Genomic DNA, 22432 nt, shown 5'->3' on the forward strand with positions numbered 1-22432 from the left:
TCGGTCACTTTATGGTCTAAAGCAGTCTCCTCGAGCCTGGTTTGGTAAGTTCAGCACAGTTATTCGAGAATTTGGCATGATTCAGAGTGAAGCTGATCACTCTGTATTCTATCGGCATTCTGCCTCGAGTCTCTGTATTTATCTGGTGGTCTATGTTGACGACATTGTTATTACCGGCAATGACCAGGATGGTATTACTAAATTGAAGCAACATCTCTTGCAACACTTTCAGACTAAGGATCTGGGCAAACTAAAGTATTTTCTGGGTATTGAGGTCGCTCAGTCTAGCTCAGGTGTTGTGATCTCACAACGAAAGTATGCCTTAGATATTCTTGAAGAGACAGGAATGACAGGTTGTAGACCGGTTGACACTCCGATGGATCCGAATTCTAAACTTATGCCAGGACAGGGGGAACCTCTTAGCGATCCTGCAAGATATAGACGGTTGGTTGGTAAATTAAATTACCTTACAGTGACAAGACCTGACATTTCCTTTTCTGTGAGTGTTGTGAGTCAGTTTATGGATTCTCCGTGTGATAGTCATTGGGATGCAGTTGTTCGCATTCTTCGGTATATAAAATCAGCTCCAGGCAAAGGTTTATTGTTTGAAGGTCGAGGCCATGAGCAGATCGTTGGATACTCAGATGCTGATTGGGCAGGATCACCTTCTGATAGACGTTCTACGTCTGGATATTGTGTCTTGGTAGGAGGAAATTTGGTGTCCTGGAAGAGCAAGAAACAGAATGTGGTTGCTCGGTCTAGTGCAGAAGCAGAATATCGAGCAATGGCTATGGCGACATGTGAGCTAATTTGGATCAAACAGTTGCTCAAGGAGTTGAAATTTGGTGAGATTAGTCAGATGGGACTTGTGTGTGATAATCAAGCTGCTCTTCATATTGCGTCAAATCCAGTGTTCCATGAGAGAACTAAACACATTGAGATTGACTGTCACTTTGTTAGAGAAAAGATACTCTCGGGAGATATTGCTACAAAGTTTGTGAAGTCGAATGATCAGCTTGCAGATATTTTCACCAAGTCCCTCACTGGTCCTCGTATTAACTACATATGTAACAAGCTTGGTACATATGATTTATATGCACCAGCTTGAGGGGGAGTGTTAGAATAGTCATGTAAATAGGAGTAAATAAATAACCCTAATCCAATATATGTTAGGAGTAGGACATGTTATGTGTGTATATATATAGGGCTCATTGTAACATATGTATATACATCAATAATATATTTTCTCCCGTGCTTTCTCACAATAATCTTCAAAAGAGAGACATTACTCTTTACAACAGATGTGCTCCTTGTGAAGAGGAGGCGGAAGAAGTTAGCCATTTATTCCTCCATTGCAGCTCCTCCCAACAGATTTTGCATCTCTTTTTTGCTGTTGCGGGAATCCAATGGTGTATGCCAAATAATACATTGGAATTTTAGCTATCCTGGCATAGACTGGACCTTCAAAAATCTTCCAAAGAAGCCTGGAAAAAGCATTCCTATGGTGGTATGGTGGGTCATATGGGGAGAAGGAAACGCGAGAGTTTTTGAAGACAAGAGGGACAATGTTATTAATCTTAAGCTCAGGTGTATGTTTCTGCTTAATCTTTGGTGCACCAAAACTACGACATATGTTTTAGAGCCGGAAACAATAGTTGACTTGCTTAGTTTACACATATTATAAGGTTCTCTTTTGGATGCACATTTGCCCCAACATTTCCTTAGTGCTGGTTGTTTATAATCACTAATATTCCTTTATTACTCATTAAAAAATGCTCCATATTGACTTATGACTTCGATGGACATAGTTCGGGATCACTCTAATTGATGCAGCTAGGTAAAGGATTGGAAAATGTGGGACCGGCCAAAGGTGGTTCTATATAGTTCTTACGCTTTTACAACTTCTATTTTATTTGAAACACTGAAATCGTTCTTCACTGGCTAAAAGAATTTCGCTCTAGCTCTCTAGTTCTTTTAGCTACCATTACATATTTTTACATGTGGAAAGTGAAAAGACATATGTGTCAGCATTGTCCCAATCTAGCACTCTCTTTTTATCGAGTTAACGGGTGAAAACACACTCTTTTTTTGATAAAGTAATAAATTCTATTATGGAGACAAAGCTTTACATACCTGCAAATGACGACTAGTTCCCACTTTATGGAGGGTTGAGTTAGAAACAGCCCATGAACGCTGATCAGATAGCTGCCCTTCATGCTTCTTGGGATATTTAAGAAAGAGGTGACAACTAACAGCATACTTCAGAACTGAGTCTCCAAGCAACTCCAGACGTTCCATGGAGAAACTCTCATTGCATCTTAGACTAGTAAGAGCTTCCAGAATCTGACCATGAAGGATATTTAGTTAGACAAATGTCTAAGAGTTATTCAGATAGTTGAGCAAATGATAGGACGAACCAATGAGCTTGATATATGTAAATCGCCTGAATGACTTGTTATCTCTTTCCTCAACTCGCTAGCCAACATCAGGGACTCCAGACGGTGCATTAATGAGGGTAGCAAGTAGAAGGATTTCAAGATGTCTATCCGAATGTCTATACCCACCAGAAGTTCTGGTGGCATGTGAACATTATTCAGCGGCTTTTGGACCACCATTTTACTATCTTTCGAATTTGTTCCACAGGAAACGCCTGCTCAAAGAATCTCTGAACATCAACTTTATGTAATATGAAACATTGAGCTCAATGCACCTATTAGGTACAGTGACAAGTTCAATGTATATCAATTCTTTCTAAAGAACCCAGGTAAAACTTTACCAACTTTGAACTTCAATAGTTATCTTCATTGTCAAACTTTACTTCCAATATGATTGTAGAAATGTTGCCAGAACAAGTTCAGTTTCAATTATATACATCTAAAGATATGGTGTCAGATCAGATTTTTGTAGCATGTGTTTACAAATTGTTAGAGAGTAATGTATATAGTAATATACTATACTGGCGTCCTACATTAGAGATTAGGTATTAGTGTTATGTAATACTCCCTCCGAGAACCTATTTCCTTTTTAGTTCGTGTCAAGAAGAATGACCCATTTCCCTATTTGGAAACAATTTACCTTTATGCAATGATTTATAGCCACACAAAATATATGTGCCTCATTTTACACCATAAGTTCAAAAGTCTTTCTCTCTTTTCTTAAACTCCGTGCCCTGTCAAATGGGTTCACATAAATTGAAACGGAGGGAGTATCTATATATAAATAGGGCTCAATGTAAGACAATATAATATCAATAAAATATTTCTTCCGTGCCGGGAAGAAACACTCATAGTGCAAATATTCCAATGACGGTTGCGTCAAAACCAATTTTTACCAGTGTTATGCATAAACCAACACCACCACAAGGTCCCCCGTTGTCCCGCGACCAAACCCAACAAACCCCACCGAAAAAATCTTCCCCACGCACTTTCATGCGCCGAAAAGAAGGGGAAATTTTCCGGCGAGATCAGTACAGGCGCCAAGTACATGCGCCGGCGCATGTACCACCTTTCGGCCAGTTTCTTGCAGAGATTATTCAGGACTGCTTACTCAGGAGGTGATTTCGAGCCTACCTATCCAGATTACATCAAATTCCGACCATTTTTCTATTTTCTGGCGGAGATTTCCAAGATCTTTTGTTCTTCTTATATATAAGATCGTGATTGGATCCGCATATGTTTGGTAAAGAGAATAATCTTATCTGACAAGTTCCTATTTTTCTCTCAAACCGAGCCTACTCACTCAGCTTGTCACTTACAGAAAACAACTTTATTTTTCCGGCAACAGTTCTAAGATCCGGCAGCAACAATGATTTTTTCCGGCAGCTTTTCCTTCGCCTGTTTCAGCAAGTTACAGTTGATTATTTCGATATTTGGTGATAATTTACTTCCAAAGATTTCTTTGGGATCTGATGTTTTTGGTTCTAAAAATACAAGTTCTAGAAGTTCAGGTGTTATCATTACTTCGAAATATTGGAAGCTCAAACTACTTAGCTTGGGTTTCCTCGGTTGAGTTGTGGTGCAAGGGTGAAAGTATTCAAGATCACCTAACTAAAAAGTCTAGAGAGGGAGATTAAAAGGCCAAAGCACTTTGAGAAGATGGATGCTCGGTTATGTAGTATCATGTGACGATCTAGATGCTCTTATTTCGTCCATTCCAAAAAATGTCATTTAGTTTAGGAAAAGACTCGCACTTTATACACTAGTGACATCTCGTTTCTATGATGTGATATCGTGGATGACAAACTTGAAAAAACAAGAATGTCTACTTACTTGAGACAAGTACAGGCAGTCATGGACGAATTTGAGAAGTTGATGTCAGTTTCTGCTAGTGTTGAAAAGCAACAACAGAAGATGTTTCTAGTTCTTACACTCGCTGAACTTTTTAATGACCTTGATTAAATACGCGACCAGATTTTGACTAGTCCGATTGTCCCTACAATTGATGAATTATTCTCTCGATTGCTTCGCCTTGCTGCAATGCCAATCACACAGTGATCTCATCACAGACAATTGACTTCTCTGTTGTCGCATCCCGGGAAAATTGGGCATCTCTAACTATGGAGAATAGACGAGGAGGAGGTCGTTTTGGAAGGTCTTGACCCAGGAACTACTAAGCTTGGACACACCAGTGAGGTATGTTACTCTTTGCATGGTCAACCACCTAAAAATGCTCGTGTTGCTCAAACCGAGACTGCAAGTAACTAGGGGTTTTCTTTGTCTGAAGGGGAATAAAATGAATTCCTTCAGTATCGAGCAAGTAAGCGGACACCTCCACAAGTAGCCTCTATAGCTTAGATAGATACTCATGTTGCTGGTAATTTCTTTGCTTGTGTTTTCCAGTCTGGTACTCTAGGACCGTGGATCATGGACTCAGGCGCCTCTGATCATATTTCTGGTAACAGGTTACTTTTGTCAAATATTGTTTATTCTCAATCTCTTCCTAATGTTACTTTAGCTCATGGAATCCAAACAAAAGCAAAAGAAGTTGGACAAACTAATCCATTATCCTTTGTCACTTTAGATTTTGTTCTTTATGTCCCTGGCTGTCCTTTTAATCTTGCATTTGTTAGTCGGTTGACTCGTGCACTCCATTGTAGTCTATATTTTATGCATGATTCTTTTGTTATGCAGGACCGCAGTACGGGATAGACGATTGGCACATGGCGTGAATCACAAGGCCTTTACTACCTTGACTCACTCAATCCCTCCATAGCATGTCCAGTTACAATCCTCCAGACCTAATTCACAGACGTTTAGGACATCCGAGTTTATCCATGTTTCAAAAGATGGTGCCTAGTTTGTCTAGTTTGTCTATATTAGATTGTGAGTCGTGTCAACTTAGGAAACATACCCCCGAGCCACTTTGTCGCGTAGTGTTGAGAGTCGTGCAAAGTCTATTTTTTCTTCAGTTCATTCGGATATATGGGTTCCAAGTAGAGTCTGTTGAACTTTAGGATTTTGTTATTTTGTTAGTTTCATTGATGATTACTCAAGATATACTTGGATTTTTTTTTTTGAGATGGTAACAAGATATACTTGGATTTTTCTAATGAAAGATCGTTCTGAGTTGTTTTCTGCATTCCAGAGTTTTTGTGCTGAAAAAAAAAATCAGTTAGGCGTCTCTATTCGCATCTTCTGCAATGATAATGCCTTAGAAAAATCATCCTCCAATTCAACAGTTTATGACTTCTCAGGAAATTATTCATCAAACATCTTGTTTGTATACCCCTCAGTAGAATGAGATAACAAATAGAAAGAATAGGCACTTCACTGAAATTGCTGGCACATTTCCCATAGAGTCCCATGTTCCGCTGCGTTTTTTGGGGCGATGCAGTTCTCACGGCTTGTTATAGGATTCCGCATTCAGTATTTTTTCCTCAGTCACCCTTATACTCTCTCCCCCATCGTGGTTTTGGGAACACATGCTTATAAGTTAGCTCCAAAAAAGAAGATAAGTACGCTCCTCGTGCTCTCAAGTGTGTCTTTCTTGGTTATTCTCAAGTTCAAAAGGGATATCGTTACTACTCACCTGATCTTCCTAGGTACCTTATATCAGCTGATGTCATTTTTTGTGAGTCTCGGCCTTACTTTACCTCTTCTAACCACCTTGATATATCTGAGGTCTTACATATACCGATTCTTGAGGAGTTTATTATAGCTCCTCCTATATCCTCGGCCACAAAAGTCTTACCGATACCGATATTTAAGGAATCTAGTGTTGCTCCTCCTAGATCTCCAACCACAGGAACACCACTCTTGATTTATCGTCGTCGTCCGCGTCCAGCATCAGACCTAGTTGATTCACGTCCTGCACCTGGCCCTGTTCCTACCGCCGACTTGTCTCCTTCTAGTCCACCGATTGCACTTCGCAAAGGTATGTAGTCCACATTTAATCCTAATCCATATTATGTCAGTTTAAGTTATCATTGTCTGTCATCACCCTATTATGCTTTTGTATCTTTTTTGTCTTCTATTTCCATCCCTAAGCCCATAGGTGAAGCATTGTCTCATCCAGGATGGCGATAGCTATGATTGACGAGATGTATGTTTTACAAGCGAGTGGTATTTGGGAACTTGTTCCTCTTCCTTCAAGTAAATTTATTGTCGGTTGTTGTTGGGTTTGTGCAGCCAAAGTTGGTCCAGATGACCAGATTGATCGGCTTAAGCCTTAAGGCCCGCTTGTTGCTTTGGGGTATAGTCAGATATTAGGACTTGATAATAGTGATACTCCAGTCCATCTCTTTCTATCCATGGATGTTGTTCGCCATTGTCCTCTCTCTATCAGTTGGACATTAAGAATGTTTTTCTTCATGGTGATCTTAAGGATGAAGTTTATATGGAACAACCACTTGGTTTTGTTGCTCATGGGAAGTCTAGTGGTCTTGTATGACAATTGCGTTGGTCACTCTATGGTATAAAACAATCTCCTCGAGCCTGGTTTGGTAATTCCGTACAATTATTAGGCATGACTCGTAGTAAAGCTAATCACTGTATTTTATCGGCATTCTGCTTCAAATCTGTATATTTATTTGGTGGTTTATGTTGATAATACCATATTTACGGGCAATGATCAAGATAGTATCACTAGTTTGAAGCAACACCTCTTTCAGCACTTCCAGACTAAGGATCTGGGCAGATTGAAGTATTTTCTAAGTATTGAGGTCGCTTAGTCTAGCTCAGGTATTGCTATTTCACAGCAGAAATATGACTTAGACATTTTTGAGGGGATAGAAATGACGGATTGTAGACCCATTGACACTTCTATGGATCCAAATGCCAAACTTCTGCTAGAACAAGGGAAACTTTTAGGGATCCTGCAAGATATAGGCGGCCAGTTGGAAGTGGAATTACCTCACAGTGACTAGACCTGATATTTCCTTTCTTGTGAGTGTTATAAGTCAGTTTATTGACTGTCCTTATGATAGTCATTGGGATGCAATTGTCCAAATTCTTTGTTATATAAAATCATCCCCATGCAAAGGACGGTTGTTTGAGGATCGAGGCCATCTGCAAATTGTTGGATACATAGATGCCGATTGGGCAGGATCACCTTCTGATAGACGTTCTACGTCTAAATATTGTGTTTTAGTAGGAGATAATTTGGTGTTTTGGAAGAGGAAGAAACAGAATGTGATCGCCCGCTCTAGTGCAGAAGTAGCGTATCGAGCAATGGTTGTGGCAACATGTAACCTAATTTGGGTCAAACAGCTCCTCAGAGAACTAAAGTTTGGAGAGATTAGTCAGATGGAACTTGTGTGTGATAATCAAGCTGCCATTCATGTAGCATCAAATCTAGTATTCAATGAGAGGACTAAAGACATTGAGATTGACTGTCACTTCGTCAAAGAGAAGATACTCTCAGGAGACGTTATAATTTCGTGAAGTCAAATGATCAGCTTGTAGATATTTTTACCAAGTGTCACTGGTCCTCGTATTAGTTACATTTGTAACAAGCTCGGTACATATGACTTATATGCACCAGCTTAAGGGGGAGTGTTAGATAGTAATATATTAGTGTCCCACGTTGGAGAATAAGTATTAGTGTTATGTAATGTCTATATATAGATAGGGCTCAGTGTAAGACGATATAATATCAATAAAATATTTCTCCAGTGCCTTTATTTCTCGTACAAATTACTAATCACACAGCAGAAAGTCCACAGCCGCCTAAAATAACTTCAGTTGGATATAAAGAACTATTTTAATTCAAGCAATTAAAACTTTACTTATGTCAATGGGTAAAAAATAGAAATAGCTAATACATTTTAAAGAGGTTATGAAGGACGCATGCTAATGTCTTTCTGCAATTGCTAACATAAATTAGCCTATTTACCAAAAAAAAAAAAATATTTAGCCTATTTACAGATTAAGCACGCATGGGATTTAATGTGATCCAAAGGCCATGCTATGATCCTATAATCGGGAAAAGGCAAACTGCTATTGGATTCAGTTGAGAGAACACAACTACTTTGGCGCTTAGCATTTCTCAAAACAATATCATCTATCTCCAACGAAGTTCACACAATCTCTGCACATGGTTTGTCACCGGTAATAAGTAGAAGAACCTCCCCCAAATTTCCATGCTCTGCAACCTATAGCAAACATGTTTAGAACCTAACTAGGGGTAAAGACGTGGATCACTCCATTAATGGGGATTTAATGGAGTTGTACCGAGAATATGTTTCAAGAAAACCATTGTCAGGAATTTATTTAGAACTAAAAACCTATCAAAAAGAAAAACTTAAATGGCACAAAGCTAATATATTTAAATCTGTTTGCTACTTTCTTTCCTTGTTTACTAGAAGGAAACTCCTAGGCAGGCTGTAATAGAAATGTTCAACACATGCTAGTGTGTCTTGTACTTCTAAAAATGATAAATTCCAAAAGAGATGGCCTACTTATAATAACCAAGAACAGCAATAACTTGACAAACCTTCTTTTTGAAAATCCACAAGAAGATTGTATGCATTATGGCTTTGCTTTAGCAGCAACAAAGGCTGTCCAGGATACAGTAAAACAATTCCATACCTAATAAACAGAAGCAGAAAAAAAACATTGCTAATTTAACATACTCGGGTCTTTTCAAACAATAAATAAGAAATAGTAATTTAGGTAGAAGTTTCCTACTTTTTATGGAAATAGTCAGCAAATGATGAAAAGGGTGACTGGGTAGCTTCTGAATTTACTTCGAAGGGGCTCTCTGCAGAAGTATTGGCAACAGCATCCAGAACAGAATAGATTCTTCCAGTATGAATGGCCACAACAACCATGTCCGTAAGCTTGCTTCTACAGACTGACATATTGGCGAAGTGAATCAAATCTGTCTGATCGAGATCTACCATAAACGATGCGGTCCTATCAACTAAGGAATTCTTCCGGGTAGTTTCAGATTGTTCAGCATTTAACCAAGCATTTCTTTTCAAAAATGTCACAACTGACACAGAAGATTCAATTCCTCCCCAATCTATTCTACAAGGTTCACAACTTGAATCTAAAGGATCCAGTGGTAGTAGCAAGTACATGTTCGATGGCTCCCATAAAGATTCATCTGTCTCAAGTAGAAATTTCCTTCTACCCGATGATTTAACAAACAATTTACCAAACACCCCATTAAAGAATAGTTCTTGGAAAAGTTTTGCTTTTGCCACCTGACAATGAAATTGTTTAATGCTTGTTAAATATGAAACACCAACATGATAGAATTATATAAACTCAATTCTGTGGCTTGGTTCCAACCTGTTGGGCATCCAAATGGAGTTTCCCACAATGCGACACAGATGATTGGACAAACTTGGAGACTAAGAAGAGTTCAACTTCCACATTTCCCACATCATCATCTAGTTCTGATTGAAGCAAAAGGACAAAGCTGGAATAATTCACTTCTGGTATGTTGCAAGAGAAGTTCATTTTATACGCCTGAAATACTTCTCCATTAGGGTCATATCCCCATGTCCCGGATAATGCACTAATATGAGCTGTGCCGTGTAATTCTTTCAACTTTGTTGTTCCTAAAAACATATTAATGAGAATATAAACCTTCAATCACAATAAGTAAATAAACAAGGTTGAGCAAGGTATGAAAACAGGTGCAGCTTAACTGTGGTCTAGATTTTAGAGTCACCTTAAGAATAAAAACTTACTTTCTTGTTCTTAGATTCTTCCATGAATTGCTATTTATTCAGAAAGAAGAATAGATCAAATATACTCACCGGGAATTCATAAGAGTCTCCAATGATATTGAACTTTAATCGGTATAGGGCATGAAAGTGGCTGGATGAATTTTCTAGAGCAACATTTGTGTTGACTTCACATCAATAGAAAATTTCATAACACCCTTGAGATTCATGGAGTTGAAAGTTTATTTATCATAGAAGTTTCCAGTTGATAATTACACTGAGTGTCCTGGCTTCAAAAGCTTCGAAGGATTTATCATATTAATATATTTACCTATGGCACATGCAACCTAAACATAAGCAGTTGGTTATTTGAAAGATTTTTGCTCTGTTCAACTGCACAAAAAAAATTTGAAACTGTCTCTTCCACCATATTGATTTCCTCCTTTTCCTTTATTTTGTTTTACTTTTTTACTTAAGAGTTCTTCTCTACTGTCTTGAGATGTGTTGTTTGATGTACAACGAGCTAATTCTACATCCTGACGACATGCATTAAATATTGTAATAATACTAGATGGTAATAGTGTTGATTGACTTAATTATTAGGAAAGATTTGATACTGTTGATTGGATTTATTATTAGGAAAGAATTGATTCGGATTGAGATTTTATTTTATTCTGATTGATGTAATTGATTATAAATAGATTGTAATTTATTTCCCTTCCTAAAATAGTCATAGAACCTAGTATATAAATACTTTTGCTTCGGGATGTAAGAAACACACAGAAATACAAGAAGCCTTTTCTTCTTCTCAAAATCTACATGGTATAGGTGAGTTATCTCCCTTGCAGCACTAGAGTTCCGTTTTTATCAAAGAGGCCGAGAACCACTGCAACACAAACTCCGACAAGTTTTTTTTTTTTTGAAATTTTCTTTTCTGTTGGGGTCACTGGAACATTCCGAGCCTATCCCTACCCGTTTTGATTTTTCCGTTCACCGGAGTTAAGATTCCGTCCGGACATATTATTTTTGAGCAATTTTCTTTTGATTAGGCAGAGAATATGAAGACCTTCAGGGAAACGGTTTCTGGAGAAATCTTGTCTTTAGATGAAATTAAGCTTCTCCGTCGCCTCCTACCCAAAGTTGACTCCACTAATGTTGCCACATCCAATTATGTGCAATCAGCTATTGCCTTTGCTGCTCACCTTAATTCTTGGATTGTTGATTCTGGTGCAAATAGACACATGGCAAGCTCTTCTAAAGGCATTCAAAACTATTCTCCGTGCCTCAAATGAGATAATGTTAAAATAGCCAATGGTTCTTTAACACTTATCTTTGGAATAGGTTTTGTCGTTTGTACTCCTAATATTAAACTATCATTCGTATCCATGTCCCGGAGTTTCCTATCAATCTTTTATCTGTTAGTGCCATCACCAAAGCTCTAACTGTAAAATCGAGTTCTTTCTCGAACATTTTCTTTTCCATGATCTTCAAACAGGGAAAAGGATTGGCAGTGGTAGATTGCGTGATGACTTTTATATAAAGCAACAACATACCCAGTGTAATCCCACAAGTGATGTCTGGGAAGGGTAGAGTGTACGCATTCCTTACCCCTACCTTTAAGAAGGCAGAGAGGTTGTTTCCGATAGACACTCGGCCCAGGAAAGATAAATGCAAGGGGCAATAACAAGCAAACCAAATCTAAACACCGAAACGAAAATACAAAACTAACACTAAGGAATGCAAACACAAAATCAAAACAAAGGCAGTAACAAGTAATAACAAAAGTCTAGGGATACGAAAATACACAAAGGACACTAAGTGATGTATCGAAGCTACTGCTACGAACACGTACATTGCTCGGCTACCTAACCCTTTACCTTTATTCTCAACCTCCATACCTTTCTATCCATGGCCATGTTCTCAGCAAGCTGAAGCAACGCCATATCTCGCTTAATCACCTCTCTCCAATACTTCTTCGGCCTACCTCTACATCTCCGTTGGCCCTCCAATGCCAGCCTCTCATACCTCCTCACCGGTGCATCTGTGCATCTCCTCTTCACATGGCCGAACCATCTAAGTCTTGCCTCCCGCATCTTGTCCTCCACTTGAGCCAACACCCACCTTGTGCCGAATAACTTCATTTCTAATTCTATCTAACCTGGTATGCCCGCACATCCATCTCAACATCCTCATTTCAGCTACCTTCATCTTCGGGATACGGGGAGTTCTTGATTGGCCAACACTTCATCCCATATAGCATACTCGGTCTGACCACCGCTCTATAGAACTTTTCTTTAAGTTTTGGTGGCACATTCTTATCACACAGAACGCCGGAAGCGAGCCTCAAACTCTGGTCAAGCCTTTTTTGGGGAAAGTAAGAATGTCAACCAAGAAATAATACAACGGCATAAACGATTAAGACACCCATCATTCTTTGTATTGAAGAAGTTATATCCCGATTTCAAGGACTGAATTTGAATCTTTGTTCTGTTATGCGTGTGAATATGCCAAACATACTAGAAACTATTATTCTGTGAGTGATAATAGAAGCACAACTATGTTTATGACTATTTATTCTGATGTATGGGGTCCTACTCAAACTGTTTCTTTGTCTGGTAATCGATGGTTTGTTACTTTCATTGAAAGCTGCATTAGGATGACTTGGGCATATTTGTTAAAAGCCAAAACTAAAGTTTTCTCTTGTTTTCTCTTGTTTTCAGTCATTTCATAAGATGATTTGTACTCAGTTTGATGTCATAATAAAAATCTTGAGAACTGAACAATGGCAGCGAATACATGGATAAAAAATTTGGTGCTTATTTGGAGTCCAATGGGATAGTGGCAGCGAATACATGGATAAAAAATTTGGTGCTTATTTGGTGTCCAATGGGATAGTCCATCAGACTAGTTGTCCTTACACTAGTGCACAAAATCGAGTCGCTAAAAGAAAAAATAGACATTTGTTAGAAGTAGCAAGATCTCTTATGTTCACCATGTATCTACCAAAACCTTACTGGGGGATGCTATTCTAATGGTTGCCTATCTTATTAACAGATGCCACTTAAACCCCTCAATCAAAGTCCTCTGAAAGCTTCAAAGGGTAAGAATGAATATACTGTTCCTCCAAGGGTGTTTGGGTGTGTTTGCTTTGTCCACACTAGAAATTATGAGAAACTTGATCCTAGAGCTGTAAAATGTTTTTTCATTGAATATTCTCCGACAACAAATGTTATCATCCTCCCTTTACGTGTTAGAATAGATGTTACCTTTCGAGAATCTAAGCCCTATTTCAGTATTACCTCATCACCTCTTCGGGGGAGAGCAGTAAGGAGGAAGATGTGATTCTACCGAGTTCCATTACCGGGCCTCTTGATGACATTGTCACAGGGAAAAGTGAAATTGGAGAAAGAATTCAGGGGGAGATCTTGGGCGTTTAGATAGGCTGATTTGAAAACTTGCTCAAGGAGAAATAGAGCAGAATAAGCCATCATGCAATCTACCAAAGTTGAACTTCCTTCTACTGGTGAGTTATCTACATTTACTAATGAGTTAGATGTGCCTATCGCTCACAGAAAAGGAGTCAGATCTTGCACCATCAAACACCTTTTATCTAATTTTGTCTCCTATAATTTTTTGTCTCCCTCCTGTAGAGCTTTTGTCTTGTCTATTTCTTTTGTGTGAATTCCCTAGAATTGGAGAGAAGCTTTTGCAGATCCTAAATGGAAGCAAGCTATGATTGAAGAATGAAGGCCTTGTCAAAAAATGAAACTTGGGAACTTGTCATTTCACCACCATACAAGAGTTAGTTGGCTGCAAATGGGTCTTCACTGTAAAACACAAAGTTGATGGCTCGATTGAAAGATTCAAAGCAAGACTGGTGGCTAAGGGATTCACTCAGACTTATGGATTATCAAGAGACATTTGCCCCTTTTGCAAAAATGAACACTATCAGGATTCTTTTGTCTTGTGCGGCTAATCTTGATTGAGACTTACAACAGTTTGATGTGAAGAATGTGTTCCTTCATGGAGACTTAGAAGAAGAGGTGTATAGGTAGATTCCTCCTGGATTTGATACTGAACAAAGTCAAGTGAAAGGTGTGCAGACTGAAGAAAGCCATGTATGGACTGAAGCAATCCCTAGAGCTTGGTTTGACAGATTCTACAACGCGATAATCTCCTTTAGCTACGAACAAAGTAATCATGCCAAAGAACCAAGGTGGACTGGCTATTAGATATTTACAAAAGCACAACAAAAGCCTTCTATTGAAGTGGTGGTGGAGGTATGCACAAGAAACCACGAACATACGGAAGAAGGTGGTAACAGCAAAGTATGGGAAGTTGCACAATTGGTGCACAAAGCAAAACAGAGCTCCATATGGAGTAGGGCCTTGGAAACATATTAACAATCTGAAAGAGAAATTCTTTCAAGAGGTATATTTCAGAGTAGGGAATGGCAGCTCTGTCAAATTCTGGAAGGATCGGTGGCTCCAAAATCAACCTCTAAAAAGACTCACACCCTGGCATATATAGGCATATATCAGATAGCTATTGAACCTAACTCAACAATAACCCAGAATAGAGTAGGGAACATATGGGAACCTCATTTCAGAAGAACATGCACGATTGGGAACTTGATGAACTCTTTGACCTCTACAGAATTATTGAAGGCTTCACTATAAACCCTCAAATCTCAGATAGCCTAAAGTGGGGTAATTCTTGCAAGGGTACATATACAGTGAAGGCTGGATATAGCAAATTGTGTGCATCAAATGGAATGATTCAGAATTGGCACGCATATATGGAGGTCAAAATTACCTACAAAAGTAATGTGCTTCTCTTGGATTGCTCTCAGGAATGCTACCTTGGCCCAGGACAACTTATGCAGAAGAAACTTTCAACTAGTAAACAGATGTTACATGTGCTACAGCAATGCAGAATCACTAAACCATTTCTTCCTGCACTGTCCAGTGGCAACAGATATATGGAATATGTTTTTAGCAGTTTTTGGTCTCAGTTGGTCTATTCCTCAGGATATCAAGGAAGCAGTTGAAGGCTGGTGCTCGTGGAAAGTTGGCAAAACCATCAAGAAGACCTGGTAAATTATCCCAGCATGTATTTGTTGGTGTATTTGGACAGAGAGGAACACCAGATGTTTTGATAGCATTTCAACTTCCACCAGCCTTCTGAAATCTAAGTGTCTGATGGACCTGTTTAGTTGGTTAAACCTTTCCCCTATAAATGATGTTATTCCCCTTTTAGATTTCATTAGCTCTCTTACTATGGCTTAATAGTCATACTTTTGGTTCTTGGTCAACTCCCAACTTTATAGCTTTTTTGTATTTAGGAGTTAACTAAGGGTTTTCACTTTGTACTTTTTCTGCATCTTCTTGATGCCTTTAATGAAACACTTTACTTCATCACAAAAAAACAAAGTAATGTTGATCATACCTTCTTCATAAGACATCAAAAAGGAAAACTCACTCTTCTCATAGTTTATGTTGATGACGTAGTAATGACAGGAGATGACAAAGAGGAGATAGAATCGATTGAAGAAGCTATTGGCACAGGAATTTGAGATCAAGGATCCGGGAAAACTGCAGTACTTCTTGGGAATTGAGGTTGCTAGATCAAAAAGAGGAATCTTTATATCTCAAAGAAAATATATCTTGGATCTCTCTAAAGAAATTGGTATGATAGGTTGCAAACCAACAGTATCGCCCATTGAAAGTAATCACAAGTTAGAAACAGGAGTTGGAGAGCCGGTTGATAATGAGAGGTATCAGAGGTTGGTTGGAAGACTCATTTATCTCCCCCATACTAGACCTGACTACTCTGTCAGCTTGGTAAGTCAGTTCATGCATGACCCCCGAGATCCTCATATGCAAGTTGTCTTTCACATTTTGCAGTATTTGAAGTCTGTTCCAGGCAAAGGTCTGTTTTTCTCCGAACATGGTCACCTTCAGGTAGAAGCATATACAGATGCGGATTGGGGAGGATCTTTAGATGATAAAAGATCTATATCCGGTTACTGTACACTCATAGGAGGGAATTTGGTTACTTGGAGAAGCAAAAAGCAAAGTGTAGTTGCTAGATTAAGTGCAGAAGCAAAATATAGAGTTACGGCCCAGGGTGTCTGTGAACATCTTTGGTTACTAAAATTACTAAAGGGATTGAGACTCTGAAAAGCGAAAACTTTCCCTATATTGTGACAACAAGGCTGCCATCAGCATTCTCATAATCCTGTCCAACATGACCGAACAAAGCATGTTGAAATTGATCGACACATTATCAAAGAAAAGTTACGAGTGGTGTCTTGACCTTGTTTCATGTGTCGTCAGAAAAGCAGCTAGTTGATGTGTTTACCAAGCGTCTCAACAAACGGACTTTTCATACACTAGTTTGCAAGTTGGGCATGTGCGACATCTTTGCACCATCTTGAGCGGGAGTGTTAATTGGCTTAATTATTAGGAAATATTTGATTCTGTTGATTTGATTCTGATTGATATTTTATTTTATTCTGATTGATTGTAAATTGATTGTAATTTATTTACCTTCCTAAAATAGTCATAGGATCTAGTGTATAAATACCTTTGCTTAGGGATGTAAGAAACATACAGAAATACAAGAAGCCTTTTCTTCTTCTCAAAATCTACAAATAGAACTCTAGAGTCATTAAAAAGAAGAGCTAAGTTCTTTAGATAGATATTGTCCCACACTGGAGAAGAGCTATGTGTACTGTGTTTGACACCTATAAGATTTATCTTGTATCCACACCATCATCAAATCATCAATACATCTTTGCTTTTAACGTGGTACCAAAGCTTCAATGGTCTGAGCAAAGTAGGCAGCATTGCCTCCTTGCCAGAGTTTTCTTTCTTTTCGCAGTGTTATTATTCTTGTCAATTACAGAAACCGTCTGATGACACCATTCCTTTTTCCAGTGATCGTTCTAGCTACACCAAGCCTCTTTTTTGTCGATCATTCCAGTAGCAGCACGCCTCTACACGGTAACCACCACTTGTGGTGAACTTCTTTCCCGTGATCATTTCGGTTGCACCACTTCTTTCTGGCCATTCTTGTCGTCACTTTTCCAACAACTTTTTCAGCACAATTTCGATGACCAAAATTTTTCCGGCAAGATTCCATGGACTTTCAAAGGCACCATTTTTCCGATAGTTGCTCCTACAGCACTATCCCGGCGACCGTTTTATTGTTGCTTTTCTATGTTCAAAGTGAACAAATTTAAGTTGGATTACTCACCTATCAGTTGTCGCGCTTCTTTCCACTAATTGTTTCGATTGCACCATTTCTTTCTGGCCATTCTTGTCATCATGATTCAGATGATCAAAATTTTCCCCGCAAGATTTTATAGATTTTTAAAGGCATGTTTTCCCATAGTTTGTCCTATAGCACTATTCTGACGACTGCTTAACTCTGGTTTTCTATGTTCAAAGTAAAGAAATTCAAGTTGATTTACTCACCTTGAGTTTGAAGAGACATTTGGAATATTAAGTGTTAGTGTTATAATGTTAGAGTTAGAATAATAGAAAGAGTTCACTCTCAACAAAAAAAAAAAAGAATATCATTTTTGCTAATAAAAAAAATAATATAGAAATATTAAGTTCTTGTTTCAAATATTATCCCACAATTGGGGAAATATCATGGGCATTGTTTTTGACACCTAAAAAGAGGAATGTCTTGTATTATGTTGTCATCAATACATCTTACCTTTTTACAAATATTATAAGAACTCAAGAGCTGTCATCATCAAAAATATTGTTCTATGATAATAGGTCTCCCAACAAATTGGGCGCAACTTCGCACACATTTCAACAAGGAATGGATTTGTCATTTATGTTTAACTACTTGATAAAGGAAGGATTAAAGAATCATGTCAAGTGAATCTTAAGATAGCCCATGGTCCCATTAAATGTTGCTAGAGTGTAATTTGATGAACTCAAAAGCAGAGAAGATAGAAGTCAAAAGTTAAAAGCTTATTCCTGTTTACCTGCCCCTACATGTTTGTCCTGCACATGCAAATCACTTTTGGAAGGCTTTTCATTGAGAGGAAGAAGATGATCATTCAGAGCACCTATCTGATGCAGCTTCTTACATGCATCCAAGCAGACGAGCTGTCTTGACAATTGAATATTCCTGCATTCTGGACCAACCATTGTTTGGAAAGCTGCATTTGTAGGTAACGTCAATTTACACTGGTACAAGTCCCCAGACAAGATGTACTCGAAATTGGGCTTTGGAGAGAAGAACCTGCGAGAAAATTTTTTATCATATTTTTAGATAATAAACAGATAAGATTCCATCATTTTGTTCTATGTATACTCTTAATCTGGAATATGAGAGTAAAATCGGGACGTATCGAAAAGCATCAAATTTGTTAAATGTAAGAGGAGAACTTAAAGCCAAGAGCAACATTTTCATACAGAACAGAAAATTTAAAACTAATGACTCCCGTGACATAATCATTTATTGAAAGCAAGAATTGTCCCTTGCACAGTCAAATGTGAAACATATTTGTGTTGTATGCCTAATTCAGACAGCAAGTGAGCCACCCATCACTTGAAAATATAAGACCTCGTTGTTGAAAAGTGTCTACATAATGTACACCAAAAAAGTTTCTTTGGAGAGGATCCAGTAACTGAAGTTTGAAGTGGTAAGGGGAAAAAATCAGCACAATAGAGAGGAGACGACAGTGGAAGCTAGATTCACTGGACTTGTATTGCATATTGCATACGGATGACTCAAGCTGTCTGATTCACCTTGACCCGTGCGTTCAGAAAATGCATACACCACAAAAAGGTAGGGACAAGTAACATAAATCTGATAAATAGTCTAGCATATCAAATATGAGGATCAAAATTTATTGTGATTAAACATAAGTGGCAGTACGTCACCAGTGCACAGTGGTCTTAGGCTACAACCCGAAAGAACTTATCATTTCTCTTCTTTCAACCACCACGGACTTAAAAAAGCCTAATGGTTGTAGAGAATGAAGAAAAGGAAAAGTGTGTTTTGCACAAAAGCTGTCTTTTTCAGTATCACTTAGCCACTGATTTACTGTTACATTTTCTTTTTTCTTTTAAGTTTCCCATTTCTTTTTTTTGTTTTTGGATTAGTAATAGGCTCTTAAAGAAGCCTAATGGTTGTAGATTATGAAGAGCAGAAAACATGCTTTTTGCACACAAGCTGTCTTCCATTTGTACAACAGCCAAGATTTACGCTATTTTGTCTCTTTTCCTCCAGTTATTTTCTTGTTTCATTTTTTTTCTTTTGTTTTTTTGGAATAGTACCTTGAATTTCGGAAGTCTTGTAACAAATGAAAACACTAATATCGCTGATGGTCCAATATGAGATGTAAATAGACTGTATCCCACTTAAAGTCCCATACACAAACCTCCTGTACTCTCATGCCAGTACAGTGGCTAAGTTAAAAGGATTTTGCATACCACAGGCCTATCCATAAGTTACTGAGCTTAGGGTACATGTATGAGGCAGAGAGCAGCGGGACAGTAATTGAAAGCCAACAGGTGTCAACTACAAAATTTTGAAGCAAACAATAGAATGAGGAAATTGAAGTTGATAGTAATTGATGATAGTAGTGTTCCAGTCTAGATCCTTCTTGCGCTCAAGTATATCGAAACAATCACATCATGTAACCAACTGTTCCAAGATTTCTATATCCTTCCAAGAAAAAGATATTCGTTCCCAAACGGCTCTAAGCAGGAAACGCATCAAAACTCGTTATAATCTAATCTGGGGTCCTGGATTCTGGTTTTAACCATAAATTTGTGTGCGCTTATAAAAGAAATTCATTATTTGAGTTGAAGATATGAGAATCCATACTTATCTCCGGGCAGCATTTCACAGTATTTATTCAAGAGACTGACACTAGAATCTGCAGTTACTGAAGCTCCAGTTGCCTCCACATAATATGCATTAGTTTCCTTCACTAGACAAGGTTTCACAACACAAACATCAGGGTCTCTTTTTATAGCTGTATCTGTCACAGAATATTCACTCCTAATGATATCAAACATCTGTTCTCTGTGCTTTATGTTTCCCCTGAAATCAAAATCAAGGTTAGACACTTGAAATAATTGATTTATGAAAGCCAAAAGCGGGTCAGGTATGCAGTTCCTTCACCTCTCAAGCATTAGTATATACAGAGATTCAGTCTGACGAGCTCGTCCCCTAGACTGGACATAACTTCTAACTGTTTTTGGTAAATCAAACCGTATCACAGAAGAACAGTGCGGCACATCAATTCCCTCCTCAACCACATCAGTGGCAAATAATAAATTGACCTGTAATGATAAAAAGAATAGGGAAAAATATAAGATAAGAACAAACTAGTTAAAGGGACTCACCAGAAAGTATTTATTTCTAATCTAATGGGATGTATACGTGTAAGTACCTTTCCAGAGCGAAAACATTCCAAGGTTTCTTTTTGCACTTTTGGTGTCAGTGCATCAACTGATGTGTTTGTTCCAGTCAAATATGCTATTGTGAAATCTGAAAACCAGGTCATTTTCTTCATAACTCTTTCAATTACTTTAGCTGTGATAATTCTTTCGACAAAAACGAGACAGCGTACTTGTGTAGCTTTCCTGCATGCATGGATTGGAGCTTTAAGCTTGTGGAAAGAGAATACCAAGAAGACACATCTAAAGACAGTAATATGTTTCGTAACAGAACAAGATGTCGAGTTCATTACCTAAGGGATTTAAAAATTTCAAGAAGCACATGCAGTTTTGAAGATATAAGGCCCATTGACAGTGTTGCTGACGAGTCATATCCAACATCTAGAAGACTCTCACAGTCTGGGGAATTGAAATAAATCAAAACTTGCCAAGAACTCAAAACTCAAAATCTGGAATTTTTAAAGCGTTAATATGGTAAAAGCCAAATCAGCAGGATTACGGGAAAATTCAATTATTATCTACCGCAGAACAGACAAGAGCCAAAAGATGGAGCAGAAGCTATCTAGCAGTGTTTGCACTAATTGACCCTTAAAAAGCATAACCAAACAGCAGAAACAACACTTTACAGGAAACAAACCAAGTTACAATTTTGTCAAAGCTCAGAAGAAATTGTAACACAATGATACTTTTTTTATAAGGGAAAAGAACAAGAACAAAAGGATCTAGAAAGAATGAATGTGATACATATAGCTGTCCTGATTGATGGATTAGTTGACATAGAATGTTCGATGGAAAAATATAATGATCTTGATTCAATAATGTCCACAGGTCTAGAAAACAAGTAGCATGTAGTGATAAAAGATATGCATGTAAATGAAAGAGAACATGCATAATTTATGACATAGGAAAAAATAGAGTGAGCAAGAAATGATCTCCGAAAAGGTGGTTTTATTTGAAAAAAAAAGGGAGAAAGAAAAAGAGAGCAATTACAATACAGTCAATAAAAGAACCTTTCTTGATAAGGACAGTCAATAGAAGAACCTTATGAGCTCCTGGTACACTAAAAGTAATGTGTAACATTTGCAAGGAAACTGAGGAAGCAACAAGGAGCTGAATGAATACTCCCACTGTTTCAGATCAAAAGAAAAACAGATTCTTAACAAGAAATCTATGTCGGAAATGCTGGAACTATGGCAAACCCTCCACCGGAAAGAATCATAAGTCAAGTTCCGTTACCAGGATGATAGAATATAGTTGTTTGCAATCGAAGAAGAACCCAAATAAGAACCGTAAAAATAATAGTGATAACGATGACAACAAAGAGGTCTGCAAACATATCTGCATAAACAACACATAGAACAAACTCAAGTACCTTGTGGCATTGATTCCTGAATAATTGACAATGCCTCTTCCAAGAAGTATCTCTGTTGGAGAGAACTTTTCCTAAGAATCTCATTTTCCTCTTTGTCATCAGGGACATTTTCCAAACAGACTGTAACAGCCTACAATACGAGAGATGAAAAAACTATCAGAGCCAGATTTAAGAAATTCCAAAACAATAGTAGATAGATTTGAAAGGAATGTCAGAAAAGGGATGCAGAACTCTTGAAGAAAACATAGAAGCCGGTAGAGATAGCCAGAGTTCAGAAAAAAGTCCCGATAGTCCAGTATAGACCCAAGCTTTTTTTGATAAGGTAAATTGTATTAATCAAAAGGGAGAGAACTCCCGTATACAAGAAGTATACCAAAAAGTAGAGAATTTACATCAGAACATGATTCTCTACAAAAGACGCCCAATCTTCTATACAAATAGGGGCTATATGAGTGCACCAAAAAGCGATCAAAGATAAAAGACTATTCTTAAGATGTGAAAAAGGAG

General features: G+C 38.0%; 1 protein-coding gene across 1 annotated transcript in view; it reads right to left on the reverse strand.

Annotated features, from left to right (window-relative positions):
- Window positions 1-22432, reverse strand: part of LOC109241940 (endoribonuclease Dicer homolog 3a) — a 55033-nt gene that overhangs the window by 10268 nt on the left and 22333 nt on the right. Inside the window, exons 9-19 of the mRNA XM_019408769.1 lie at window positions 21926-22055; window positions 20847-20952; window positions 20547-20739; window positions 20276-20436; window positions 19976-20194; window positions 18123-18382; window positions 9735-10006; window positions 9126-9646; window positions 8932-9026; window positions 2418-2650; window positions 2134-2343 (exon numbers count right to left, since the gene is read on the reverse strand). Of these exons, the coding sequence (XP_019264314.1) occupies window positions 2134-2343; window positions 2418-2650; window positions 8932-9026; window positions 9126-9646; window positions 9735-10006; window positions 18123-18382; window positions 19976-20194; window positions 20276-20436; window positions 20547-20739; window positions 20847-20952; window positions 21926-22055 (2400 nt within the window). The remainder of the gene's footprint in view (window positions 1-2133; window positions 2344-2417; window positions 2651-8931; window positions 9027-9125; window positions 9647-9734; window positions 10007-18122; window positions 18383-19975; window positions 20195-20275; window positions 20437-20546; window positions 20740-20846; window positions 20953-21925; window positions 22056-22432) is intronic.

This window comes from Nicotiana attenuata, unplaced genomic scaffold (genome assembly GCF_001879085.1).
Source record: "Nicotiana attenuata strain UT unplaced genomic scaffold, NIATTr2, whole genome shotgun sequence".
NCBI lineage: Eukaryota > Viridiplantae > Streptophyta > Magnoliopsida > Solanales > Solanaceae > Nicotiana > Nicotiana attenuata.